Below are 19744 nucleotides of genomic sequence, written 5' to 3' on the forward strand. Positions count from 1 at the left end.
GGGGGGGGGGGGCGGGAGTAGTAAAGGGTAAATGGGGTCAAACATATGGTGAGGAAAGAAGATTTGACTTTTGGGCATGAACACACAATACAATATACAGGTGATACATTATAGAATTATATACTTAAAACCTGTATCATTTTATTAATCAATGTCACTCCAATGAATTTAATGAATTAAACAAAAGTACTGATGCTGAGACCAGGGAAGCTTCTGAGGCAGAACCTGGGTCAGGGTCTCTATTAATCACTTGGACTTTTCTCAGAAAATGTCTTATGCTGACAGCATTTCAATGCTGGAGGCAGGTTTAACTCTTTAGCTGGGAATTGTCACTGACTACTCTGATGCCTTTCCTCTAATTTTAAGCCCGCCATCTCGTCTGTAATAACGATGCATCTTTGAGAATAATGGGTGCTCACGGAGAAGCAGATGGATGGTGTTTCCTCTGAGCCCCTCTGGCCATTCCAGAATGCGGGCATGTTGTTATCAGATGGTATGCACTATTCCCTTCATTCTGCAAAATTGCTTACTAAAAATATGACGGCAAACTGGAGGAAAATAGGGGTGGGGTTTATCTCTTAAAACCTATGCACCAGCCAAAACCGGTTTGGCTCAGTGGATAGAACGTCGGCCTGCGGACTGAAAGGTTCCAGGTTCGATTCCGGTCAAGGGCATGTGCCTGGGTTGCGGGCACATCCCCAGTGGGAGATGTGCAGGAGGCAGCTGATCGATGTTTCTCTCTCATCGATGTTTCTAACTCTCTATCTCTCTCCCTTCCTCTCTGTAAAAAATCAATAAAATATATTAAAAAAAAACCCACAAAAAACAAAAAACCTATGCACCAAAAAAAAAGGTAACAATCCTAATTTAAAATAAAACCTTGCAGTATGGTAAAGACAGTCTATTCAATAAATGGTGGTGGGAAAATTGGACAGGTACATGCAAAAAAAAAAAAAATGAAACTAGACCATCTTCTTACATCATATACAGTAATAAACTAAAAATGGATTAAAGACTTAAGTGTAAGACCTGAAACATAAAACTCCTAGAAGAAAACATAGGCAGTAAAATCTAGGATATTTCTCTTAGCAATATTTTTTCTAACATATCTCCTCGGGCAAGGAAAACAAAAGAAAAACAAACAAACAAACACACAGTTTTTGCATAGCAAGGGAAACCATCAACAAAATGAAAAGACAAGGGCACACTGAGCTGCGAGCAGCTTCAGGGGCCTCTTTAGGAATCAGCAACATGGCAGAAGACATCAAGACCAAAATCAGGAACTACGGGACTGCTCCTTTGACAGCTGCTTCCCCAACCAGAACCAGACCAGGAACTGCTGGCAGAACTACCTGGACTTCCACCGCTGTGAGCAGGCAATGCCTGCTAAAGCGGGTGATGCCTCCGTGTGTGAATGGTACCGGAGTGTGTACCAGTCCCTGTGCCCCATATCCTGGGTTTCGGCCTGGGATGACCGCTGGGCAGAGACACATTTCCTGGGAAGATCTGAACTGAGTGCACCCCACCCGTCCTCTGTCACCCATCCTTCTTCCATGGAGGTGAAGGGGGACCTGGGTACGTCCCACCCTAGAATCCTGAATTATGGCTTAACTAACAATAAATACTTGTGGGAAAAATGTTTAAAAAAATGAAAAGACAACCTACTGAATGGGAGCACATATTCACCAATGATACCTCTGATAAGAAGTTAGTATTCAAAATTTATAAAGAATGCATATAACATTAGAAAAACTAACAATTCAATAAATAAGTGGGCAGAAGACCTGAATGAACACTTCTCCAGAGAGAAACTACAGATGGCCAATCGACATAGGAAAAGTTGCTCAACATCACTAATCATCAGAGAAATGCAAATCAAAACCACAATGAGATACCACCTCACACCTGTCAGGAAGCTATCATCAATAAACAACAAGTGTTGGCAAGGATGTGGAGAAAAGGGAACCTTACTGCACTGTTGTTGGAAATGCAGATTTGTGCAACCACCATGGAAAACAGTGAGCAGGTTCCTCAAAAAATTAAAAGGAACTGCCTTATGACCCAGGGATTCCATTTCTGGGTATATATCTGAAGAAACCCAAAACAGTAATTTGAAAGAATATATGCACTCCATGTTCATTGCAGCATTATTTACAATCGCAAAAATATGTAAGCAAAGCAAGTGTCCGTTAATATACGTAGATAAAAATTATACACACACACACATACATATACATGATGGAATATCTATATGATGGAAGATCTATATCTATATCTATGATGGAATACTAGTAGACAATAAAAAAGAATAAAATCTTACCATTTGTAACAGCATGGATGGACCTAGGGGGTATTATGCTAAGTGAAATAATTCAGAGAGAAAAAGACAAATACATATGATATCACATGTGGAATCTAAAGAACAAAAGAATTGAACAACCAAAATAGAAACAGACTTATAGATACAGAGAACAAAGTTATAGAGATCAGAAGGGAGGGGCTAAAAAAAAAAAAAAAAGGTCACGGGATTGAAAAGCACTAATTCAGTCTTGGTTGGTGTGGCTCAGTTGGTTGGGCATTGTGCAGGTCAATATTATATGCTAGTACCATCTTGAAAACTTTCAAAATACTTTCCTTTCACCCTACATCTTCTTCCAGCTATTGCACCATTTCTCAGTTCCCCATACAGCAAAACTCTTAAAAGAACTGTTCACGTTTTCCAACTCCAATTCCTTCCCTCTCAAAATCAATCTTTTTACTGTGGTAAAATATATATAATACAAAATTCACCATTGTGTCATTTTAGTGTACAATTCAGTAGTGTTTAGTACACCCACAATATTGTGCAAATATCACTACTAATTCTAGAACATTCTCATCACCCCAAAAGTGAACCCCATACCCGTTCAACAGGCACTCCCTATCCCTTCCTCCCTCCAGTCCCTGAAAATGACTATAATTTTCCTATTTGGGATATTTTATGCAAATCCAATTATATAATATGTGACCCTTTTGCCTGACTCTTTAATGTAGCATAATGTTTTCTAGCTTCATTTACATTATAGTATGTATCTGTACCTCATTCCTTTTTTTTTTTTTTTAGAAAGAACTCGCTTTATTGGGAATGGAGCGCTGCACGTCGGGCTCCTGCACGCGGTGCTCACAGAGGTACACAGGGCACATAATGAAGAGCAACTGCAATTGGCTCCTCTGGGCAACTCCCCACCTCTCCCTCCCCAGGGTCAGCACCCCTGACCACTTCCTTGAAGGCAACTGAGGTTCCCTAGAGATAAAGCCCCTCAGGGGTGCCTTCTTGTTTTTTATACAGAACATTTTCTTTCGATTTTTTGAAGTCTTCATTTGTGACTTTCATTCTACGTTCTCTCAAGGCCATGAGACCAGCTTCTGTACAGATTGCCTTGATGTCAGCACCAGAGAGGTCGTCCTTGGCCATGATCAAGTCGTCCAGTGTCACGTCATCAGCCAGCGTCATTCTGCTTGTGTGGATCTGAAAGATGCGCTTCTTGGTCTTTTCATCGGGCAGGGGGAACTCGATCTTCCTGTCGATGCGGCCTGGTCTGATTAGTGCTGGATCCAGAGTTTCTATTCGGTTTGTGGCCATGATGACTTTCACGTCTCCCCTTGAATCAAATCCATCCAACTGGTTCAACAGTTCCAACATTGTTCGATGAATTTCTCTCTCACCACCGGAGTTTGAGTCATATCTTTTTGTCCCAATGGCATCAATTTCATCAATAAACACAATCGATGGTGCATGTTCTTCAGCAACTCGAAACAATTCCCGAACGAGCTTGGGCCCATCGCCTAGGTACTTCTGAATAAGTTCAGAGCCAACCACTCTCAAGAACGTGGCTGAGGTTTGGTTTGCTACTGCTTTAGCCAGTAAGGTTTTACCTGTGCCAGGTGGCCCACAGAGAATGACCCCCTTAGGGGGCTTTATACCCATCTCTTCGTAATACTCAGGATGAGTGAGAGGAAGTTCCACAGATTCCTTAATTTCCTGGATTTGGTTGTCCAACCCCCCAATGTCGGCATAGGTCTCCTGCGGGGCCTTTTCCACCTTCATCACCGTGACCAAAGGGTCTGTGTCATCCATCAGCACCCCTATCACAGCATGCACCTTGTGGTTGAGCAGGACGGAGCAGCCTGGTTCCCGCAGGTCCTTGTCCACAAAGGAAAGAATGCTGACGTAGTGTTCTGAGCCCACAGATGTAGACACGATGGCGTGATTGTCATCAATGATCTCTTCCAAGGTCCCCACTGACATCGGAGTGCCCCTCAGGTCATCCACCTTTGATCTTTCCTCCTCTTGCTTTTCTTCTAAAGGCTTCATTTGTTCCTGATTTCTAATGAATTCTTCCTCCATGAGAAGATAGTCTTTAATTCTTTCTAACTTCAATAATTTTAACCGGCACTGAGTGTGAGGTGTCACCAGTGGCAGTTTGCTGGCAGCATCTGGTCCCTTGGTCTTCTTCTTCTTTTTCCCCACTCTGGTTGGCACGGGAGGTTCATATTTCTTCTTCTTGTCCTTGTCATCCTTCTTGCCACCTCCAGGACCATGACCACCACTCTGACTCTGACCCATTTTGCCTTGGCTGCAGGAGCCGCCGCCCCTCATTCCTTTTTTATAGCTGAATACTAGTCCACTGTGTGGCTATGCCACATTTTGCTCACCCCTTCATCAGTTGATGGGCATTTGGGTTGTTTCTACTTTTTGGCTATTGTGAATAGTGTTTCTATGAACATTTGCATACAAGCATTTGTTTGAACACCTGCTTTCAATTCTTTTGGGTTTATACCTAGGAATGGGATTGCTGAATCATATGTTAATTATTGACGAGCAGCCAAACTCTTTCCCTAGTGTCTGCACCATTTTACGTTCCTACCAGCAATGTCTCAGCATTCCAATTTCTCTGAATAGTTATTTTCTGTGTTTTTTCTTTTAAAATTCTATCCATCCCAGGATGTGTGAGGTTGTATCTCATGTGGTGTTGATTTGCATTTCTTTAATGACAAATAGCATTGAGTATCTTTTCACGTGCTTGGTGGCCATGTATATATCTTCTTTGGAAAATGTCCATCCCAATACTTTGTCCATTTTAATTGGTCTGTCTGACTTTTGTTGTTGAATTGTATGTATATTTAATATATTCTGGATATTAGATCCTTATCAGATATATCATTTGCAAATATTTTCTCTACTATGGGTCATTCTTGACAAAGGATAGCTCAGAACCTAAACATCTCAAATGTTCTGATATTCAATTGTGTGAATTGAAAGAAGTGTAGTCTTTTTTAAAGTAGTTTGCCTATAGGCTCATTATTAGTAGAAATAAAAATTATTTCAAACCCTTGAGTTACAGGCAATAGCAGAGGCCATTTCTAATACTGGATACTTCAGCAAACACTGAAGTATTTAGGTGTGCAATTTAGTTCTCAGACTGATATTCAAAATATTTTCTTGGAAACACAATTATAATAAATGTTAATGGGTTTAAGAAAGGCCACCATAACAAAAACTCAATGACTGACTTTTTCCTGAGCCTTTGCAAAATAATACATATTGATTAACATTAATGTACTGAACCACCAGGCTTACAAACTTGGCTTTACATGCCTGACATTACAACTGATAGGCTGATTTATTTTAAAAGTCAGTAAACTGATATTTGTGTAAAATGAAGCTACCCCATGCAGAATTCCTGATTGACCTAGAGATGATGTGTCACTCAGGGTCTAGCCAGGAGACAGAAACCACTCAGTAATTCGAGCAGAACATTTCAATAGAAAGAATTAGTGTCTAATAATGACCTAATAGCAGGGATTAACTACCAAGGGATAAATTATTAACAGGTTAATTAATAACAGGGGGTTACAACTTAGCAATAAAGAGAACTAACTCTACAGAATACACGAATAACAGATATACCCCTACAGCTGAGGCTAATTAGCCCTGGAAAGAAAGGGCTTGGAAAAAGGACCACATGGACATCCAAACCCTATTAGAGAGGGTCTGGCTGTGCCTATTGAATGGCAGAGAAATTTGCTTAAGTGCCACCAGCCAGGGCTGGCTGGAAACCACTTGTTGGGGTCCCAGTGGAACTAACTGAGAATCAGCCCTTTGAGATTCTGGTGAAACTCACTGGGAAGCCACCCTCTGAGGTGCTTGTGAGACTCTGCAGGGGCGCTGGCAAAACTTGCTGGAACATGAGTGCCCCTGGGTGCCCATCCACAAGCTGCTTGTGTCAAGGGCTGCCAGGGCAAAACCCACACACAGGAACTAGGAAGAGCAGCCCCTTCCTCTGGCAATATCCCTTCCGCGCCCCCTACTGACAAAGTCGAACATTGCGCCCGCTGACAAATGTTTTCTTAGTCCTGCTCCTGAATCACGAAGCAAGACAAAGAAAGGTGGATTTGGACCAGAGAGACAATACATTGATAATTTGAGGCAAGAGTCCAGGGAAAAGATGGCTGATGAGGAATCATTTCAGAGATGGTGATTTATGCAATGCACAATAGTAGTGTGATTAATTTGAAAATAAAAGCTTAGTAATGGCTGACCAAAGAAATCCATGCTAAATTAAAAAATAGATACGTTGAGGATTATCTGGATTTGTGAGCCAAAAAGTTCCCCATACAGGAAATTCTCTCTTGGAGCCCACCCAAAGACAATGCCCAAGGCAGGTGCTATACAATTAAGGATGAGACAATGTCACGCCTTACAGATAAAGTGTTCGATTAAATGAAGAATTGCAAATATCAGCAAACAGGTGACTTTTTTGTTTCTTTTGGCTGGAAACACTGTGGTGAAGGAGCCTTGAAATCAGAACTTTGGCTGTTTTTGAGAACTCAGAAAAAAGATAAATTTTTTCTTTTTAGGGGTCTATGAATTAAGAATGTTTTTTTTTCCTGCAAGTAATAAATGACCTTTTTTTCCTTCTTTGAATAATAAGTAACAGTGGTTTCAGGAATAAACAATAAAACACTTAATTATCTCTCAAAACAAATTATCTGGAGGAAGCAGCTCCTTATAGCCTCGAAGACCACATCTGTCACCTCTGTCTGCTCTGTCCTTACAACACTGGCTGTTGCTTCTTGGTTGGAACACGGTGCCTGCTGCTCTAGGCACTGCTTCACCATTTAAGACAAGAAGGAAGACAGGAGTTGCCATGTGCATCTGTGCTCAGCGGACATCACCGGTATCCAACTGTTGGTCAAATATTTATTGACCTATCATGTGTGTGGTAATGTGTCAGGCTGTGGAATTTAATGACTAATAAAAAAATGCACATTTCAGGCCCTTTAGTAAATCCTGCAAGATCCAAATATGTGACTTCTCCTTCCCAGGGTTTCCTTTTTCACCTGACACACGCCTGGCTCTGCACAGAGCAGGATCTTTTTCCAATCCCTGACCACTCACAGCAGTTCCTCTGATCTGAGTTTTCCTGGTATAGTCTGGGAATTACCTGTTTAAATATATGTGCCATATATTTAGGGCAACATCTTGTGCAATGGTGTTTTGAGAAAGAATTCTCTAATATGAAATCCTTTTAAAAATATAATTTCTATTGATGATAGCAAATATTTTATTTTCCTCTCTCCCCTTCTCGGATTGCAAGAGGGCGCAGGCCAGGCCGAGGGACCCCACTGGTGCACGGGCCTCTAGTATTAGTATAAATAGAAATAGTATAATATGTACATACTACTAGTCAGGGCTCTGTTTTAGATAATGAAAAACACTTGGATAATGTAAAATGAACGAGATAGATTGTGGAGAGCAACGGGCTCTCGCTGAGGCTCCAGGAGTGACTCCCAGGTCACACACTGAGAACCACCCTCTGATGAAAGAACTTCCTCTGCAATTTTCTGGATGCTGGAGAGTCAGGAAGGTCTTGTGGGCACGCTGGTTCCAGAACCACACCACCCTAGCTATGGACTGGAGTTAGAAGCTCCCACCAGCATTAGAACTCCAGAGTCAGATCACGCCTACCAAATCCACTCCAGCAAAACGGATGCTACTAGCATTGCCATATTTCCTTCCTTGTATTTATTGGGTACTTACTACAACAAACATGTAAAATATATGACACATTAGAAGGTGATAAGTGCAATGCAGAGAAAATGTGCAGGGTATGGGAGTAGAGAGCATTGGGTGGGGGGGAGAGGGAAGGCTCTCTGAGGAAGTGATTTCATGTGAAGATTTGAAGGAAGTGAGAGGATGAACCATGTGGGTCTTCAGGGAAGGAGAGCCCAGGAGAGGGAACAGAAAGTGCAAAGGGTATGGGACAGGCGCTTCCCTGGAGATGGAAGGAACAACAAGAAGATGAGTGTGGATGGAGTAGGTGAGTGAGGAAATGAGACCTCTTACACCAAAGTAGACATTTCTTCAGAGATTTCTTAAGTAATTCTGTGTTTGACTTGCTACGTTGTTTGGGTATTTTAAACTAGGATATTTGAAGATATGGGTAGAATTCAAACTAATACATGCTTTTTGAAATGAAAGAACAGCTTTAATAGGACTGATATATTTGAAGCTACTTGCTTTCAAATAATGTTCTGTACTAACAAAGATGTCCTATCTACTTTGGTGGGTTTTTTTTTTCCTTTTTAGATTTTATCATCATGAAAAATTGAAAGATACAGCTCTGTCTTTGATCAAACATTTTTGTGTCAAGAATTAATGAGTTACGTGACTGAATTCTGCCTTTTGCAGGGTTCTTACAACGGGCTTCATCTTTATTCTAGTGCAGCGATTACATCTGAAGAAAGCCTGCGTATAAGCTGTCAGATACACCCCTGAAATGTGTGTTAAGGGTAGAGAATAACAAGTGGGCTTGCTTTAGCACACAACTGCTCAGGGAGAAAATAAACTCATTTCTGTTCAAAACAGCAGCTTACACTTATCTTCCTTTAACAAAATACTCCACACTCCAAGGAATACACATATTCTGAGAATACTAGATTTGGTCTAAGACAACAGTGATCTTGTTGTAAAAACCATTGCTTTGTCATTGTAATCACACTAGAGGCCTGGTGCACAAAAACTGTGAAGTGAGGCCAACAGTCCTTTCAATGTAGGCTTCAGAGGCAGACCGCCTGACTTCACATTTCTAGCCCCACCATCTTCTACATGTTCCATTATGAGCAGATTACTTGCATCCTCTGGGCTTCAGTTTCGCCATCTGTACAATGGGGACGGTACCGTGACTACCTCAGAGGGTGCTTGTGAACACTGCCAAGCGCGGTGCAAGAAAGAGCGCTGTGGCTGCACCTCCAACCCTTGTCTCCCAATAGAGTCTATGTCAGTCATCCTGTCTCTTAGTGGGTGCCAAGCTCAGGAATGGAAGATAGCGTTACTTATTGGACTCTTTAAAACCACACTCACTTAAAGGGGTACCTCGTAGGGTAGAGAGGATCTAATAGTTTGATTTTCTAACTAGATACTTTTCTTCTTCGAAGATGACATGTTAACTGATAACATTGTGATTGGCTTGATAGTTGTATTTCTTATGGCAAATTAACAGGTGGCTCTGTTGGTTTATCCAATGAGAAAGCAAAATTGTGGCTCATATTCTATGGAATCTGTTGAAATTCAAATAGATTTCCTCTAGTACAGTGTCTTTCTCTCTCTACATAAAGCTTATTAATTAACTGTGAGCCTTTCTTCCAGTGCCAGCATTACAGAGAGGTTGAATCATATATTTTTAAAATTTCACCAGAATGGGAAAGTTTCTATTTAAATTGCAAAGTTAAAAGCCAAAGGTGTTCTTTTAGGAGTTATTTTAATTATTGAGTACCTCTCAGTAGATATTTATGATTCTTGGACTATGGAATGAAATTTTGTCTTGCTAAATAACTACCTGAGATTATGAACCCAGTAGAAATAAATTATTATACTAATTAAGAGACATTGTAGTGACATGTTTAATAGTAATAAGAATCAAACAGTATTATCAATGATGGGGTGAATATATAAAATAATGCTATTCTTGACTAAAATTTATCTTGATTCACTTTCTAAAAATAACTCAATATATTTCATTTCTCTGATACTTTTATTACAGTTCTCTATGAATATCACTTAGCCTAGGTAAGACATTTCATTAATTAAGCATAAATTGTACTATGTCAAGGCAGGAAATAATAATGTAAGCATTAACAGATCTGAAAGCAAGTGATAAAAATTAATCTAACCAAGATGCCAATCAGGAAAATAAATTACATGGGTTGAGGAAAAATGTGAACGTCAAATAAAAAAGAGGAATGGCCTTCTAAATCTAAGGCAAGGTGAATAGGTAGAGTTGAGTTCCAGATAAAGAAAGATTTCCATTCCTAACTACAATTAGACTGAACTTCAAGCCAGCAAATTTAAATTCTTTCTTACCCTGAGCTGCAGCTAACATGTCTCCATTTGAAGAACGACAATGGAAGATGAGCTGAATCATCATGAAGCTCCCCTTGGAACGGAATACCATCCATCTGAAGAGAAAGAAGACAAATTAAGTAATTGAGAATCAGATCTTTCCTCCCTTGATATTTTAAAGTGGTTAATACTCTGAAGCTGATCTTATGTAGACTCCCCTCCCGGTGACTCTTGACCAAACATAACTTGTTTGCAGGTGCCCTGCCTTCTGGGCTGTTGGGTGCCACTCATCTCTATATTGCCAGCACCAGCCAAGAGGCCTCACACATTGTAGGTGGGCAATACCTGTCTGTTGAAATAAGAACTAGTTAAACGATAGAAGCTTTTCAAGGCAGGGTGTACCTGGGTTTAATTCCTAGTATGTTCTCCACATGGTACCCTCCCCCCCCACCCCCCGCTTTTGTTTAAACAAGTATTTGGATACTTTTATTATTATGGGGAATGGAGATATACAGATTAAGCAACTCCTGCCTTTGTTTATGTTTTCTCCAACAACAATGATAAACATGGCTTGAGCAGTTATTACCTGTCTGGTGTTGTGCTAAGAGCTTGGCCTATACTCATGTCATTCAGTTCTTCGTAAAGCTTATGACAGGGTATTATTATTCACTTACAAAATAGACTTTGGGTTTTAGAGCAGTTTTATGTTCACAGCAAATCAAGCGGAAAGTTCAGAGAGTTCCCATATACTCCCTACCCCACCCGTGCACAGCCTCCTCCACTATTAATACCCTGTCCCAGCGTGGTACATGTGTTACAAGTGATGAGCCTACACTGGCACAGCATTACACACACACACACACACACACACACACACACACACGTATACATACATTCACATACTCTTCCCTAGCTTTAAGACTTTGAAAAACTATATAATAAGTCTTGTTTTCCAAGTTATAAAATGCAAATAATCTTTCTTTCTCAGAGCAAAGAACAGGATTTACTTCCCACAGTCTCAGGAATTCTAAAATCCCGCTATGTGCAAAGACTGGTGTGGGACTTTTCTAGAATAATTCCAGGAGCCAGCTGGGAGGGCTTTGGTAGCGTATGCACTTGAATACTCTGGGGCTAGTGGGAGGGAACTGAAATGACAAGTTTCCAAGGTACATTCTTAAAAACAAATAGAAAAGCTGACTCCCACCAAAAGGGCAGAACAAAAGGAAGACTGACCTGTTAAAAAAAGAACGAAGGGGGGCGGGGAGGGGGCACGTGGGGCGAAACAAAAAAAGAAAATAATTAAGTCACTAAATTAATTAGTGTTTCACTGAGAAAATATGGATGACTGATCATGTTATATTCAAAGATGGTATCTTGACCAGAAATCGCATTTCTAGAAATTTATCCTAAGGAATGAACTCCAGTTGGGTGTAAAGATGTGCAAATGATGCCAAGACGCTCTCAATGTGCCAAGCGTTCTGCTACGTGGCTGATGTCTCAATTAGCCACCACACTCTGAAGTTGGTGACTACCATCCTCATCTCATGAGGGAAACTAAGGCTCAGAGAAGGAACTGGCTCCAAGTCGTACATTGATGAAATGTCTAGATCAAACCCAAACCTGGTGATCCTCTGCTGAATCTCTCTCCCCCCAAATATCAGTCTCTTGGGTTCCACCTTCATGTGTGTGTCTGTATGTCTTTCGAGTAGTTTTGGGAGATCATGGTTTCAATGTTATATTGCCCCCCAAACCAGTTTGAACACATTTCACCTACAATTCTCTCAGAGAGGCTGGCTCTCTGTTTTATGTACAGTCACTAACACTTTGCATGAAAGGCCAACACGACAACGTTCTGAAGGCAGGACCTTGAGAGCTGAGTCCAACAGGCTTCAGGGTTTGTCATGGAGGGAGGGACTAGTGCAGGGGTGGGCAAACTTTTTGACTCGAGGGCCACAATGGATTCTTAAACTGGACCGGAGGGCCGGAACAAAAGCATGGATGGAGTGTTTGTGTGAACTAATATAAATTCAAAGGAAACATCATTACATAAAAGGGTACGGTCTTTTTTTTTTTTTTAGTTTTATTCATTTCAAACATCCGGCCCGCGGGCCGTAGTTTGCCCACGGCTGCACTAGTGGCTGAAAGGGACTATTGACCTCAAAAACTTGATCGATGGCCCTGGATTCCTAGGCTTGTCCTATGCCTACATGTCTGGCATCCAAGAGCAGTGAGTCTTGTAACCTACTTCTTTTTCTTTTTTTTTTCTTAATTAAATCTTTATTGTTCAGATTATTACATTTGTTCCTCTTTTTTCCCCCCATAACTCCCCTCCTCCCAGTTCCCGCCCCACCCTCCGCCCTCATTCCCCACCCACTGTCCTCATCCATAGGTGCACGATTTTTGTCCAGTCTCTTCCCGCATCTCCCACACCCCTTTTCCCCCCAAGAATGGTCAGTCCATTCCCTTTCTATGTCCCTGATTCTATTATGATCACCAGATTATTTATTCACTTGATTCTTAGATTCACTTGTTGATAGATGCATGTTTGTTGTTCATAATTTGTATCTTTACCTTTTTCTTCTTCTTCCTCTTCTTAAAGGATACCTTTCAGCATTTCATATAATACTGGTTTGGTGGTGATGAACTCCTTTAGCTTTTCCTTATCTGTGAAGCTCTTTATCTGACCTTCAGTTCTGAATGATAGCTTTGCTGGATAAAGTAATCTTGGTTGTAGGTTCTTGGTATTCATCACTTTGAATATTTCTTGCCACTCCCTTCTGGCCTGCAAAGTTTCTGTTGAGAAATCAGCTGACAGTCGTATGGGTATTCCCTTGTAGGTAACTGAGTTTCTTTCTCTTGCTGCTCTTAAGAGTCTCTCTTTGTCTTTTGCTCTTGGCATTTTAATGATGATGTGTCTTGGTGTGGTCCTCTTTGGATTCCTTTTGTTTGGGGTTCTCTGCGCTTCTTGGACCTGTAAGTCCATTTCTTTCACCAGGTGGGGGAAGTTTTCTGTCATTATTTCTTCAAATAGGTTTTCAATATCTTGCTCTCTCTCATCTTCTGGCACCCCTATAATTCTGATGTTTGTACGTTTGAAGCTGTCCCAGAGGTTCCTTACACTATCTTCGTATTTTCAGATTCTTTTTTCATTTTGCTTTTCCGGTTGGGTGTTTTTAGCTTCTTCGCATTTCAAATCTTTGCCTTGATTCTTGCGGTCCTCTGGTCTGCTGTTGGGAGTCTGTATAATATTCATTATTTCAGTCCGTGTATGTTTAATTTCTAGTTGGTTCTTTATCATAACATCGAGGGTCTCATTAGATTTGTTGAGGATCTCATTAAGTTTATCAGCGGCTTCTAGACAGTTCTTGAGAGACCTTAAAAGTGTGGTTCTGGAACCAAGATGGTGGCATAGGTTAACGCTGGAGTTTGCTGCTTTGAACAACTACTTCAAAAGTGAAACCAAAAAACGGAAGGGACATCACCCAGAACCACAGGAACGCTGGCTGAGTGGAAGTCCTACAACTAGGAGGAAAGAGAAACGCATACGGACACTCAGAGGAGGCGCAGTGCTGAAGTCAAATTCCGAGGTGCGGAGTGCGCGGAGCGGGCTGGCGGTGTGGTTGGCGTTTCCAATCGGGAGGGAGTCGCAGACTCTGAGCTCCAGATCCGGGCGAGTCTTTAGGGACCCAGACTCAAACGGGAGAAGCGGGACTGTCTGGCTTCGGTCAGAGCGAGTGCAGCTTTCTCTCCGAGGTTTCCAGCGGGTGCTGGGACTCAGAGAGGCAGAGCCCCGGGGGACAGGACTGAGAGCCGCCATAACTGCTCTCTCTGGCCCACCCTATTGATCCTGTGCGACACCCCCCGCCCCCCCAAGCCCTGCACAGAGACATTTGTCGGATAGCCTCAGGCAAAGGCTAGATTAGCACCTCCCTAGAGGACAGAAGTTCTCTCACTGCTGACACAGCTGATTCTCATAGCCACTCGGCCTGGAGGTCAAACCCTCCCTGGAATTAGCTACAACAATCAAGATTTAACTATAAGACTGCGAACAAAGACCACTAGGGGGTGCACCAAGGAAGCATAACAAAATGCGGAGACAAAGAAACAGGACAAAATTGTCAATGGAAGATATAGAGTTCAGAACCACACTTTTAAGGTCTCTCAAGAACTGTTTAGAAGCCGCCGATAAACTTAATGAGATCTACAAGAAAACTAATGAGACCCTCGATCTTATATTGGGGAACCAACTAGAAATTAAGCATACACGGACTGAAATAACCGATATTATACAGACTCCCGACAGCAAACCAGAGGAGCGCAAGAATCAAGTCAATGATTTGAAATGCGAGGAAGCAAAAAACACCCAACCGGAAAAGCAAAATGAAAAAAGAATCCAAAAATGCGAGGATAGTGTAAGGAGCCTCTGGGACAGCTTCAAGTGTACCAACATCAGAATTATAGGGGTGCCAGAAGATGAGAGAGAGCAAGATATTGAAAACCTATTTGAAGAAATAATGACAGAAAACTTCCCCCACCTGGTGAAAGAAATGGACTTACAGGTCCAAGAAGCGCAGAGAACCCCAAACAAAAGGAATCCAAAGAGGACCACACCAAGACACATCATCATTAAAATGCCAAGAGCAAAAGACAAAGAGAGACTCTTAAGAGCAGCAAGAGAAAGAAACTCAGTTACCTACAAGGGAATACCCATACGACTGTCAGCTGATTTCTCAACAGAAACTTTGCAGGCCAGAAGGGAGTGGCAAGAAATATTCAAAGTGATGAATACCAAGAACCTACAACCAAGATTACTTTATCCAGCAAAGCTATCATTCAGAACTGAAGGTCAGATAAAGAGCTTCACAGATAAGGAAAAGCTAAAGGAGTTCATCACCACCAAACCAGTATTATATGAAATGCTGAAAGGTATCCTTTAAGAAGAGGAAGAAGAAGAAAAAGGTAAAGATACAAATTATGAACAACAAACATGCATCTATCAACAAGTGAATCTAAGAACCAAGTGAATAAATAATCTGATGAACAGAAAAAAAAAAAAAAAAAGTGTGGTTCTGAACTGAATATCCTCCATTGACAGTTTTGTCCTGTTTCTTTGTTTCCACATTTTTTTATGCTTTCTTGGTGCACCCCCTAGTGGTCTTTGTGTGCAGTCCTCCTATAGTTAAGCCTTGATTGTTGTAGTTAATAGTAGGGGGATTTGACCTCCAGGCCAGCTGGCTGTGAGAATCAGCTGTGTCTGCAGTGGGAAAACTTCTGTCCTCTAGGGAGGTGCTAATCTGGCGTTTGCCTGAGGCTATCTGGCAAATGGCTCTGCGCAGGGCTTGGGCGGGGCGGGTGGGTCGCTCGGGCTCGGGATCAACAGGGTGGGCCGGAGAGAGCAGTTATGGCAGCTCTCAGTTCCGTCCCTAGGGGCTCTGCCTCACAGAGTCCCAGCAACCGCTGCAAATCTCGGAGAGAAAGCTGCCTTCGAGTTCCGACTGAAGCCAGACAGTCCCGCTTCTCCCGTTTGAGTCTGGGTCCCTAGAGACTCGCCCGGATCTGGAGCTCAGAATCTGAGACTCCCTCCCGATTGAAAGCACCAACCGCGCCCTCCGCCGCCAGCCCGCTCCGCGCACTCCATACCTGAGTATTTCACTTCAGCACTGTGCCTCCTCTGAGTCTGGGTATGATATTCTCTTTCCTCCTAGTTGTAGAATTTCCACTCAGCCAGCCTTCCTGTGGTTTTGGATGATGTCCGTTCCGTCTTTTAGGTGTGTTTTGATTTAGTTGTTCAAGGCAGCAATCTCCGGCGTTAACCTATGCCGCCATCTTGGTTCCGTAACCTACTTCTTATCAATCACTTATAGGAAACATCACTCATTACACCAATGAAAGTTATTATTTTTGAGGTATCACAAGAGTTTAAATTTATTTTGAAATTGAATTTAATTAAAACGATTTTTTTGTTAGTCCCCACCCAAGGGTATTTTTCCATTGATTTTTAGAAAGAGTGAAAGGGGTGGAAGGGTGGTGGTGGTGGGGGGGAGCGGGAGAGAGAGGAAGATCAATGTGAGAGAGACACACGATTGGTTGCCTCCTGCACGTGCACCAACTGGAGCTGGGGATTGGATCTGCAACCCAGGTATGTGCCCTTGACTGGGAATTGAACTCAAGTCCCCTCAGTGCTCCGGCCGATGCTCTAACCACTGAGCCCACCGACTGGGACTTTTTTGTTTTTTTAAATTGAAGTTATTGGGGTGACATTGGTTGATAAGAGTATATGGGTTTCAGGTGTACAATTCTATAATATACCATCTGTATTTATATTGTGTTTTCACCACCCAAAGTCAAGTTTCCTTCCATCACTATTTACCCCCTTTATCCTCTTCTACCTCCCCCCGGCCCCTCTTCCCTCTGGTTATCACCATACTGTTGTCTGTGTCTATAAGTTTTGGGTGTACCACTCAAAGTCAAATTTCCTTCCCTTCACCTTTTTCACCCAGCCTCCCAACCTCCTTCCCTCTGACAGCTGTCAGCCTGTTCTCTGTATCTATCAGTCTGCTTCTATTTTGTCTGTTAGTTTATTTTGTTCATTAGATTCCACATATAAGTAAAATAATATGGTACTTGTCTTTCTCTGACTTGTTTTTAATATCACTTATGCTAATTAACATACCCTCTGGTGTAGGTATCAATAAACATATTTCAAGGACACATTAATCAACTCTTAATCACCTGTTGCAAATATCACTTATTATACTAATGAAAAATTATTTTTAATACTGCTTATGTTAATTAACACACCCTCTAGCATAGCTATCAGTAAGAATACTTGAGCACCATATAATCTACTCTTACAATGTTGATTTCTTTTAGAAGATTTCAAGTGATAATTACTGGTCCTGAGGATGTAGACTAAAGATAATTTATGTTATGCTCCCAAGTGCAAGCCTACACATACCCACACTCTCCCCACAAACATATACACACACACACATACACACACGTGCGCACACATGGACACCCCCCTCAACTGCTTATATTGATGCAATTAAAGTAACTTGTCATGTAGCTCACAGAACAGCCTCAGAAAATAGGAAGAAACAGGATTTTCATTCCAGTATTACTTATAATAATAACATGTATTTAAATGTTTACGAAGAATACCTTGGTTTAAGAACAAAACTTGATACATCCTTGGATTTCTCAATTGCAGCACTTTACTATTTGGGGCTGGAGAATTCTTTGTTGTGGGAGATTGTCTTGGGCCTTGTAAGATGTTCAGCAGCAACCTTGGCCTCTATTCATTAGATGTTGGTAGTACTCCATTTCCCCTAGCTGTGTCAATCAAAAATGTCTCTAGACATTGCCAATGTCCATGGGGGGCTGAAATCACACTTAGCTGAGAACCACGGGTCAGCAGGATGAAATACTATACTATGGAACTATTAAAAATATGTTCTAAAGAATATTAATGACCTAGAAAAAGGTTATTTTAAATAAAAAATCCAGATGTAAACTAAAAGGAAAGCCTGATTTATGAAATTTAAAAAAGGCGATATGCATTGAAGTATAACAGCTCACCTGTTTTGAATGCTTACTCTGTACTGAACATTAAGCTTTCACATGTTTTATCAAATTAATTTTCAGACTAAGTTTTAGGGGGTTGGTACTATTGTCAACCTCATCTGACAAACAAGGAAACAGAAGCTCAGAGAGATTAAGACATTTTGAAAGATAATACCATTGTATTAACAGAAGTCATGTCTGAGCATCAAAATTTTGCTGGTATTTATTTATCTCTATATTCACCAAGGTTTTATCAATAATCATTTACTTACTTTAATCAGAAAGCTTAAAAAAGAAAGACATTATGGAATTATAAACCTTTCTTTTAGAGAATAAAATATATTTTTGAGTGCTTTCTGACTGTTTTCTTTCAATACCTATCTATATTCTTAGCCTTGCTCCTATGTCTTCTTAGCAACATTTTCTACCTAATTATTTGAAACCTGTAATGAAGAATCTTCCCCTTATTCTAGCTCAGATGTATATTTAATGCTTCAACTTAAAGCTCTGAAGCATTGAAATAAAAGCCTGATGAACTCTTTCTAGAGAAATAAAGTACCCAGTACCTTCAAATATTTAAAAATATGTATATTTTTATTGATTTCAGAGAGGAAGGGAGCGGGAGAGAGAGAGATAGAAACATCAGTGATGTGAGAGAATCATTGATTGGCTGCCTCCTGAACACCCTCCACTAGAGATTGAGCCTGCAACCTGGGCATGTTCCCTGACCAGGAATCGAACTATGATATTCTGGTTCATAGGCCGATGCTCAACCACTGAGCCATGCCAGCCTAGCTTTTGTGTATTTTTAAAATAAAAATTACCATATAATATTTGATTCTAAGCTTCAAAGTCAAGCTCCAAATTATGGAACATTCAGTTCTACTTCCCAGTCCCCACAACATGCTCACCAGGAAGCTATTCCTCAAAATACTGTACATCAAACACACATAGTTTTCACATGTCCAATACTCTCCTCACTCAATCTCTTTTCTTTGGAGTAAGTCTTTAAGAAACACAAGTTAGGTATATAACTTGAACCAAAAATACTTTAAAATGGAAAATATTATAGCATGTTTGAGCAACATGAGAATCAGTGAGGTCTTCTTGAGTTGGTTTCTGCCTCTAAAACAAACCTTTATCAGCAGCCAGAAAAGTTATGTGGGGTCTGCAACTGGGAGGCTCAGATCATCTTTGCTCACCACTTGTTCCCTTTTTCCTTACCCCCCATCCCTTTTTCTGGCTAGATGGGAGAAATTTAGAGCCATTTTGGTGTATGTGATGGGAGTGGAAAGATAATTTTGGGAGTGAGGAAGGGGTATTAGCTTAGAATACTCGTGTGTATTGAAATGTATCTTTTACAGAAACAAAAAAGATAGAATCAAAATGCTCCTCAAGTGTGTGTGCTATTCATTTGTTTGAAATTATGGCTAGTGGGTGGGAGATAATTAACCAGAGACCTTGTATGACCACAGACAATAGGGTGGTGAAGGCCTGGGGTCGGGGTGTGGAGGTGGGCTGGAGAGGGGAGGTCAATGAGGGAAAAAGGGAGACATTAATACTTTCAACAATAAAGAATTATTTTTTAAAAAGAAATTATTGACTAAAGGATGTTAAGTTAAAAATTAGCAAAGTGAACAATTGTTCAATCTATATTCAAGGAGTATGAATTCACTAATGTATTTTGCTAGTAAAATTATTGGAAAACATAAATATTCATGTCATTTGTATTAGCTCCTACCATGTTAGTTTATCCAATAATTATTTTGTATGCTCATATTTTGCCCTTCACAA

At 41.0% G+C, this 19744-nt stretch overlaps 1 protein-coding gene and 1 pseudogene across 2 annotated transcripts; one reads left to right on the forward strand and one right to left on the reverse strand.

Moving 5' to 3' along the window:
• Nucleotides 1-1251: 1251 nt before the first annotated feature.
• LOC308533660 (cytochrome c oxidase subunit 6B1-like) lies at nucleotides 1252-1510 on the forward strand (annotated as a pseudogene). The gene has a single exon. The product of its transcript is annotated as a cytochrome c oxidase subunit 6B1-like (transcript).
• Nucleotides 1511-3258: 1748 nt separating this feature from the next.
• On the reverse strand, nucleotides 3259-4606 carry LOC308533135 (26S proteasome regulatory subunit 4-like; the record flags this gene model as incomplete). Its single annotated transcript, XM_081110950.1, has 1 exon — nucleotides 3259-4606. The coding sequence occupies one exon, from the start codon at nucleotides 4604-4606 to the stop codon at nucleotides 3284-3286; it is 1323 nt and encodes a 440-aa protein (XP_080967076.1). The 3' UTR covers nucleotides 3259-3283.
• Between the last annotated feature and the right edge of the window lie 15138 nt (nucleotides 4607-19744).

Source organism: Myotis nattereri, assembly GCF_964212035.1.
Source record: "Myotis nattereri genome assembly, chromosome: 17".
Classification (NCBI taxonomy): Eukaryota; Metazoa; Chordata; class Mammalia; order Chiroptera; family Vespertilionidae; genus Myotis; species Myotis nattereri.